The 9,391-nt window shown below is 38.6% G+C and overlaps 1 protein-coding gene across 1 annotated transcript; it reads right to left on the reverse strand.

Annotated features, from left to right (window-relative positions):
• Positions 1-4,262: 4,262 nt before the first annotated feature.
• LOC148038015 (beta-amylase 2, chloroplastic-like) lies at positions 4,263-8,779 on the reverse strand. The gene is made up of 8 exons (XM_087667937.1): positions 8,290-8,779; positions 7,985-8,188; positions 7,702-7,896; positions 7,236-7,400; positions 5,622-5,882; positions 5,331-5,549; positions 4,998-5,220; positions 4,263-4,857 (listed from the first exon to the last, which is right to left on the reverse strand). The coding sequence occupies exons 1-8, from the start codon at positions 8,356-8,358 to the stop codon at positions 4,763-4,765; spliced, it is 1,431 nt and encodes a 476-aa protein (XP_087524063.1). The 5' UTR covers positions 8,359-8,779; the 3' UTR covers positions 4,263-4,762.
• Between the last annotated feature and the right edge of the window lie 612 nt (positions 8,780-9,391).

Below are 9,391 nucleotides of genomic sequence, written 5' to 3' on the forward strand. Positions count from 1 at the left end.
AAATAGGGCAGTATGTTGTCCATGAAGTTTATGAGCTTCAAACAAACTTCGAAATGCATTTGTTGATGGAATCCGCCTTTCTAAAACTAGCGAAGGTTCGAGTATCATCAAAACTCACATTTAGAGTGGATTTATGGGTAGCAAGGAGTGTTTCTTCTTGTTGTAATAAAATTTTCATACAAGGCTAAAGTGGTTTTTGAAGCCCCATAATGGATAGATAGTGGTTTTGATGGATCCTGATGCTTGGTATCACTTCTTGGCATTAATACACACCATCTACTACCTAGATATTTGGATGTATGTATGGATTTATGATACACATGTCTTTGATTTTGGTGTATGTATAACAAAGATCTTGATGCATGCGAGAGGATTTCTGAGCTACAGTCTCAAATTGTATATTGGGCAATCGTTCCAAGTATGTTTGCATGCCTAGGATCTAGGTATGTTATATGGTTGTATTGAGAAGTATTGTTGGACCATATATGGAGTGGAATTATCAATTTGTGCCTCTATTATTGTCTTTCACTTCATCTAAACACTTATACTCTTTCTTTTCTTGATGTTCCATGTTCAATCTCTCTAAACCCTTATGTTTCATACCCTTGTGGTAGACCTTCTACCTTACACACTCCAACAAAGTCTTCTAAGGTTGCAACACTATCTCTACCCCTTGGTTGACTTGCTTGATTCTTGTCTATATTTTGTCGCTAAGCATAATGCATTTGATCAAGCATTTACTTCACATTATGAACCGTGACCCATGTTGAGAGTTAAAATAGTTATAATAGCTATTTAAAAGAACTATTTCCATCTTCGATAAATCTAATTGTATCATGCGATAAATGAAATTCGGGTGGTTTATGTATTAGATATAATCCTTCATCCAGCCAAAGATCAACATGGTTATTTCCTCGATCTCTTAACCTTCACCTTTAGTCTAATCACAAAGAATCTCGTGGTTTCTCTCCATGTGGAATATGATTATTCCACTAGTATGTGAGTGTAACTCTTCCTTTTTGTACGAGTTTCATCCATGTCTCTTGGAAGGAAGAGAAAGACATGTAAAATTCAACACTCCTAAACTATACTATAGGCAGAAACAAAAACACAAAAGAAAATTTGAATGTAAATTAGAACCTTCTTTAGGTAATAGCTATCTTGATTCAAAAAGAAAGAGTGCTATCAATAATCTAAATGATAGTTTTAAGTATCTCCTCAAGACATATTCAAGTGCTCGATAATGCAAGAAAGAGGAAGAGGGGTGAGAGAGATTTCTAATAAAAATATTTACTTATTAGGACTTCTAAAACTTCTACAAATGTAAAAACAAAGAGAAATTTTATACGGATGTTCCAAACAATACTTAACGAGTCTTTTAGTTTTTGCAATCCAGATGATACCTCAAGCTTCTTCCAATGGCAAGTACAAATATGCAAAAAGAGAAAGAGAAATAATGATAGACTAAAGATGTCAAAGAGAAAACTTATAAAGCCATTGTAAATGCAAACACAAAGTAAAAGTGTACTCCTAGTATTACAAAAAATACCTTAACAAGTTTCTTTCTTCTTGCAATTCAAATGATACATTAGGCTTCTTCCAATGATGCATGTATATGAGAGAAGGAGAAATGGTAAGAAGAGAAAGAGAAAGAAGAAAAGATAACACACATAGTTTTAAAAAAGAGTATGTTGAAAGTATAAAATATATGATATTTAAAAATTCTAAAGCATTGTCAAACTTCCAAGAATGGTCATTTTGAATTCATAATCTAAATTATTTAGGAATACAGTGTTTTCTCGAGGTCATAATCAAGTTGCTTGGAAATGGGGGTACTAAACACTAAATTGATGGGACTATTAGACACTAAACAAATAGGAAGAGAGAGAAAAGAGTGAGGTGCCACCATTATCCAATGCTAACACAAGCCTAATTTTAGAGAAAAACAAGCAACTAATAAGTTGTCCTTCTTCCCCTATTTTTATCTTGTTAGGATGTGGTAGATATTGATCCAAATTCTCTCTCAGCTTGTTTGGCCTCAAAATCGGCCCTAAGTTTGGTACCTAAGGAAGTGATTTCATTCAATAGCATACACGGATTGATGCATGATGTCTAGTACCTAGATTGGGCTTGTGCCATTGGAATAGACTGGTAAATTTCTCACAAAGAAGCTTTGAGCTGCTTATGTTGATATTTATGGCCTTGAGGATTGTAATTATAGAGGGCTTTTTGAAGATTCTCTCTCAAGTCTAGCCAAACTAGTTCAAACCTTGAAGTGGAACTTTACACTAAGGATGACAATTTGATGAGACCAAAATGGATTTGTGATTCTAACTATTTTGAGCTATTACTTGATTCTTAAATAGACAAGGCCTACACAAGATGGAGAATATTTGGGTGGATTCAATAATACAATTTTCAAATGCTTATGATGATGGAAAAGGATTGTCACATGCTACACATGTCTAACACTTTTTAATTTATGCATTCAACTAAGAGCATCACTAGATTCTTGGTATTAGATGGTTTACATAGCATGAAAAATGTCGCAATATGAACATGGGTTAATTTTGGTGGAAGTATGCATGTTAGAGGGTCAAGGACAAGGCTTCTAGGACAATACTCATAGTTTTTATGTAAAATAAATAGCAAAATTTCCACAAAAAACTTTTGTTGTTTCAATTTCCTAAGTAAATCTCAAAATTTACAAAATTTGTAGCCATAAAAATGGCAATTGCGCATCATTTGGCAAATAATCCCTTCAAACTTTTCAAGTTAAAAGGGTTTTGTATATGGTATAAATAACTTTCTTTGCGAACATTGTCCTATTAGCTTATGATTGGGAGGTGATATTAGTGGGAGCTATTAAAGGAATTGTAAATATGTATTAAGTGTACATTCATTTTAATAGATCATATGTAAGTTCCAAAAATTTATCACCTTGGTGGACTCTTTTACCAGTTAACCTTTTGCATTAGTCTTTGGAGCTTTCAATAAGAGCTAACACCTTTTGGCTTATAAAGTCAAGGTTTGTGAAGGTTTCGTGAAGATATAATGCAAGAATATTAATCATCATAAACAAAGTAGAGGTGGTTCTTACAAGCCAAAGATGAGAGTTTTGAGCATGTACAACCTGAAAACATGAGATTATAGCTCAAAATGTAGGTAGATCGATGATTAGGAAGGCCGAAACAACTACTACCTAGATGTAATTGTCGACCTTGACTTTAAGGATTAGGTTTTAGAAATCCTTCCCCATCTATTCTACTATTCTTCATATCTCAATGCCACCACTAGATACTGTAGCACACTTATCCTATGTTGAACTTGATGTTGCTAACTTTGCAAGATGTCATTTCCCCCCCATATGTATAACATTTATAAGGAACATGAGACTTTCATATTACATAAGATATCACTAATCGAAACCAAATGTGCCCATTCCTCTTTCACTCTCTTGTCAAAATTGTGAACTTCCTCTAAAGTCTACTTTGTGCTCTCTTCCTCACACATGAATCTTCTTTATATGCTATCAACCAATATTATGTTGTTGCTTCTCAATCATGAGAAAGTGCTTAAAGCCAATGTCAAAAATCCAATAAAACCTAAAAGTTAATTTAGATTTGCTTACAAAAAACTTGTATTACTACCTCTACTAATAGGAGCACTTTGTATGCTACTAGTTCTGGACCTCACCAATCTTAAGGAGTTACTAATTTTAAAAGTATTGGCAATCATTTGATAGGGTCAAGATGAGTGAGTCCAATCTTTTCAATCACCCTTTCAAATAACCAATTTTCTAAAATGTTGACCATATCATCCACCTAGTAAGGTGTCAAGTTGACTTTAAAGAGTTGAGCCTCCTGCTAAATCTCAAGCAAGTGGGCATTAGGAAATTTGTTGTCAACTAAACTCTCAAGCCTATGTGGCACAAGGAGAACTTTGATATTTGAAAAATAAAGAGGGCTTTTCTTTTAAGGTGAATGGGCTCTCTCTCTCTCTCTCTCTCTCTCTCTCTCTCTCTAAATTAAACACACACATATACTTATTCTCTATGAATTGAACATACACATATACTCTCTTCTCTTTCTCTTTTTAAATTCATGAAAAGAGGAAAGATGAGTCCTATGTTTAATCTCTCTCTCTCTCTCTCTCTCTCTCTCTCTCTCTCTCTCTCATATATACACATATGAAACAAGGGTGTACTATTGCATGCAAGAGTATTTCCCTTTTTTTAGAGAGAGAGAGAAAGTGAACACCCTTTTTTAATTTTTCAAAAATACAATCTTCTTTCTCAAAAAGTAAAATATATACACATAAATCAGGAGTAAGTTTTACCGTTGTTTAACTGAAGCTACTAGTGGATATTTTTTTTGGGACATGCACCACCTTGTCACCACACCATTGTATAGGAACCAATGATTTTTGCCAAGTAGTGACGCGCCCTTTGTTTTTGAGGGTGGATGAGGGCTTATGCCCGATATGTAAGAACCATTAGATCAACCCCCCATAAACCCTCTTGCCAAATGTTATGTTATGCACTTCTTAAGAGTCATATGGGATAGAAGGGCCACTAAATTTGTTATATTTTCTTTTTTGGCCAATAATGCAGTTTGCTGTTAAGACTCCGACTTGTTATCGTTATTGGCTCTTCAGGATGCATGAATGCCAAAGTAATATATACGCAACGCAAGACTCAGAAGGAGACAATCTCAAAAGTCTGTAAATAAATGGATCAAAGAGTCTGAGTTTTGGCAGATTTTCAAAAGTCATTTTGTAGGCTTTGGGGGTCTTCATCCAAGCAGCGTTTCTTACGAACTTTGCACTCGGGACTAACTCTTCTACGCTTCTCGTGTCCTGCAAGATAAACGAAAGACAAAATCAATACATCCTGACCTTCTCAGCCCAAGTGAAAGGGCAACAGATCAATATGCCATGCCAGAAGGGAAATTACCCCATTCAAGGTTTACCCAACAGTAGAAAATAAGCAGCCTTACCAATATGCAGGCGCTTGACAAACCGTGCAAATTCCGCAAAATTCTTTTCCTCCATCAGTATTGGATTGAGACGCAAGTACGTGAAGGCTGATAAATGATGCCCATCAGGATCATTCCTGGGCTTGGCATTTTCCAAAATCTTGTTGTATCCATCACGATCATAACAAGGCAGCGCATTCTCACCGGCCACATGAACACCTGCATCCCATGCAGCATTCAAAACCTGCAATGGAAGAACGGAACAGTTACTTCACTACTGGAAGTGGGTCTTCGCTTATTAATAGCCAAGCTTCTGTAAATACTTTTTCTGAATTCATGCCATATTTCAGTCACCTGCCAAACAAGACCTTCAGGATCTGCCATAGCTTCAGGGAACTCTTTGGCTTGAGCCATTGTTCGCAATTCAACACAAGTGAAATTAAAAGCTGTATTGTGCTTTTTGAACATCTGCGCAATAGGTGCATATCCATCTCTGTGAGTTGAGTTATTGAATCCAGCAGCAAGCTCTGCAGCATGACTAGTAGTCTTGTACCACCAATGTATTCCAGATATCTGTATAAGCAACGCAGACAGTGATTATACAATCTAGAACATGTTCACATCCATGAATAGATAGGTCGTTACCTTAGCAGATATGTTTGTTCCTTCAAATGCCAAATTTGCAAATGAAAGCACTCTATCGCCATGGTCTATTAGCTGACGTGCATACCATTTCAAGAAAAATCTTCCATAGTAACTGTCCCAGCCACCTCCCTCACAAAAGAATTCTGTGTCTTGAGGTTTAGAATTGTAATGCCCCGAGTTGATTGGGCCCTTGCCCCATTCTGGATGCCCACGAGCTTCCGCAGCTTTCCTAAGATTCTTCTGAAGATACTTATCATAGCACTGCAAACCACATAACAAGCCAAAGGTTTCCATGACTTGGTGCTCATAATTGGTTACATACAGATCAGCCAAGGGCATTGGCTTGGTCAGAACGCAACTTTTCCAGTTACAAGGTCAGTTGAGGCCTGATACATTAACAAGTATCCTTTTATACTAGCCTGTTTAAACAGATTTCATGCATACATCTCTGTACATTAACAAGCTAACACAAGCAGATGTAGTGAAAATTGCTAATGCTGTCTGAGCTGGTATAAAAGGCCCATATGTGCTGTCACAACAGGGTTTGTTGACATGTAACTGCTTCTGACCACTAATGTACATTGATTCTGTGCATACCATTTCACTTGCACATGGCATTTTCCCTTGCTGTTGCATGCACTTATCTCAACACTTGAAACCAATCAAAAAACTACCCTAAGAACTAAGTCAGGAACCTTCCTGCTTCTGCCTCTAAATGGCTGCCTCCACACTCAACCAACCCCAAACAGCCTTCTCTTGGCTTGCAAGGGCAAGTTTGGCCAAGAGGCCAAAAAGCAATTTTCAGCATTAATTATCCAATTGACCTTACCCATTAATTGGCTAGTACCCATCCATATTTAATGTGCTAACCCTGCCCATATACTATCCGTTTGACCATGCCCATTAATTGGCTAGTGCTAACCCCTTTAGGGCTTAAAACCGTTTCCAACTTTAATTAGCCTAGAGTAGCATAAATACCTAGCCCTAATGCCCTAATGTCACCACAGGACATTTCAAAGTCCCATTTACTGCCCTATGCTCAAACTAACACCAAGCATACACAAGTATCTATTCAACATAACTTGGTACAACTTTTCCATTAACACCCATTGCTCTAGCTAGGATAATATGTCACCATGGCTCTCATTCAACTTAATCTCACACATGCACCACACATGTGCGCAACTTTAGTGTCACAACTTAAGTGTCCAAAAAGCACTAAGTTAAAACTTCACTTCCCCCTGTGACAAAGGATCTTTCCTTCATACATACATAATTCAAGTTTCCATACATTGTGAATAGCTGCCAAAAGAGTATTCTCCTCTAGTAGACGCACCAAGCTCCTCTTGAGTGTTACCATATTTTGGTAGGGATGTGTGTGAACACCCTTAGGACTGCCAGGATACTTTCTCTACTCACTAGGAGGTTTTTCCCCCCCACCTTGTATATGTGACCATCCACTTTAGGGCAAACCGAAGTCTTGTAAATCTTCTATTGATACTTCTATTGTTACCATATATGGGGTTCAGCATGTACAAAAAATAGGTGCCTCTTATTTTGTGTACATAGAAAGCTGCTACCAAGAAACAAAATGTGTAAGAACAAGAAACACACCTGGAACTCTCCAATACCAGGATACTCCCAGCCATGCCCTTTCGGGTAAGAAGGATATCGAAGCTCTCCGCATGCACCAAGCCCAACTTCAATTTCCCTAATTGTGCCATCCTCGAAAAAGCTGTCCAATTCTTGCCGAAAACTTCTCATATAATCAAAGTAAAGCTGAAAAGAAAACAACAGTACCATGATCTTCCACTTCAGTTTTCCTCTTTCAGAAATACTCTTTGAAACATTTTCAATAAGTAGTCAGCTGATAATCCTACAATTATGCTTTAAACACCCACTCATAACATGTGGTTACCCAATTTGGTCATCAAGAAAAAATGGTCAGAACCAGAGCTAGCTAGCTGATCAACATTGTCAAACAAACAGTACTATTGCTATATAGGCATGCACACATTATAGAGCTAATGGAGCTCTTCTCATAACTTATCTACATTGAGCTTCATAAGCAGGCACTTACTTCAAGTCCCGTTCGCCCCTTGAAGACGCGCTCCTTATCCACTCCCCAAGACAGACACTCTGGATTTCGCCTCCCTTTTCGATCAGTAAAAAATATGTCTGGATTCTGTTTGCCAATTTCAAGAACCCACATGGGCAGTGGAATGTTTACATCGTCTCCCACATTCCCACCACACTGATGGAAAGACATCACTACCTGGAGGGAGTTGAGTTCGAACAATCAAACAAAATATAGCTGCAGTATGTATAGATACACCCACAGTGCATCGGAGACCCAATCGTACCTGCAACGCCAGCTTTGCCTCCCTCACTAACGAGAACAACTGCTTGTAGCCAGACCAGTTATAACTTTGAGGAGTCTCAGCCTCCACGAGTCCCCACCAGCAATCCACCATCACCCCATCAACATCTATGGATCTCAGAGCTTTCAAATCTCTCAAAAGCTGTTCAGGATTGTTCACGGTGTTTTGTTCCGTCACCACACCTAACTGCAAATTTGTGCAATGATCATTTAGTAGTACAGTCAAAAGCAAAGGAAGGGCAGTATTCTAATGCAGGCAATATTGAATGATCAGCTAGGTGAACCCACAGGCAGCATCACGTATATTGGTATGTAAGGAGTGCCTGCAAAATCGCGCTCTGGCTCTTGTGGTGTCATTGGCTCGGTTACTTCTACTGTTGACTGGTTTGCAATCCGTTCCTGAAGAAAAGGACAATGTCCAAGGGGTGGCTCCGACGCAGGCAAGCCGTGAGGATGCAGTCATTGAAGGACAAGTCACCTGATAGCAGTGATCTGGGACGGGGCAAGGGTAGGAAAAGCAGAGATGCAAGCGAACTTAGACAAGAAGCCTTTATATATCCTTCATCAGGTGCGTGAGTTGAGAGCCGACACAGGAGGTCTCTCGGTCGCCATGCGTTGAGAACGTGATGCAGCTTGCTACCGTGCGCCAGCTAAAAAGGAGCAGCAGGCACATGACACATACATTTATAAAATGTTTGTCTGCACGTCATCTTAGGTCGGTTACTTCTACTGTTGACTTTGCAATCCGCTCCTGAAGAAAAGGACAGTGTCCAAGGGGGGTACACACACATTTGTAAAATGTTTTTCTGCACAGCAAACACGTGAGACGACGACACATATGATGACAAGCTCCATAGCCAGAAGAGAAGACACGTGAGACGAAGACACATATGATGACAAGCTCCATAGCCAGAACAGAAGACGCGGGAGTCGGGAGCGCAGGCTGCTTTTTGGGCTAAGAAGGGCTTGTGACGTGCCGCGTGACACACACATTTGTAAAATGTTTTTCTGCGCGTCATGTTCGGTCGGGTGTAATAAAGACGAGTTAATTGGCCACACAAGCTACCAACTCGATTGAGCAAGCTTGCGCAAGTCAAATGACTCGTATGTATCATGCCTCTCTCTCTCTCTCTCTCCAGGTCCACATCATGTTAACTAATATAGGATGTGAGTCGTGACACTCACAATAGCCAATTTCTTATGTGTGCATTTGTTCTAAGGTTGTTAATACTACCCTTCCAAATGTTGGAGTTTTTTTTAAAGCATTAGTGCAACTTGGATGTTATATTACTGCAATGTTTAGGCATAGCTATGAAGTGTGTTTAGGATTCCTTTTACTGTTAAGTTTTTGTGTTGCAAAAAAAGCCCACATTTGTGGTAACTTGGCAAT

The sequence above is a fragment of the Lygodium microphyllum genome, chromosome 3, assembly GCF_053477565.2.
Source record: "Lygodium microphyllum isolate KBCC chromosome 3, Lygodium_microphyllum_v1.1.10, whole genome shotgun sequence".
Classification (NCBI taxonomy): domain Eukaryota; kingdom Viridiplantae; phylum Streptophyta; class Polypodiopsida; order Schizaeales; family Lygodiaceae; genus Lygodium; species Lygodium microphyllum.

Coding starts and splice junctions, on each gene's coding strand:
- LOC148038015 (XM_087667937.1), bottom strand. CDS start 8,358: ATGACACCACAAGAGCCAGAGCGCGATTTTGCAGGCACTCCTTACATA. Junction 7,897..7,984: donor AGGCAAAGCTGGCGTTGCAG/GTACGATTGGGT, acceptor AACTCCCTCCAG/GTAGTGATGTCTTTCCATCA. Junction 5,883..7,235: donor CTGGTATTGGAGAGTTCCAG/GTGTGTTTCTTG, acceptor TGTGGTTTGCAG/TGCTATGATAAGTATCTTCA.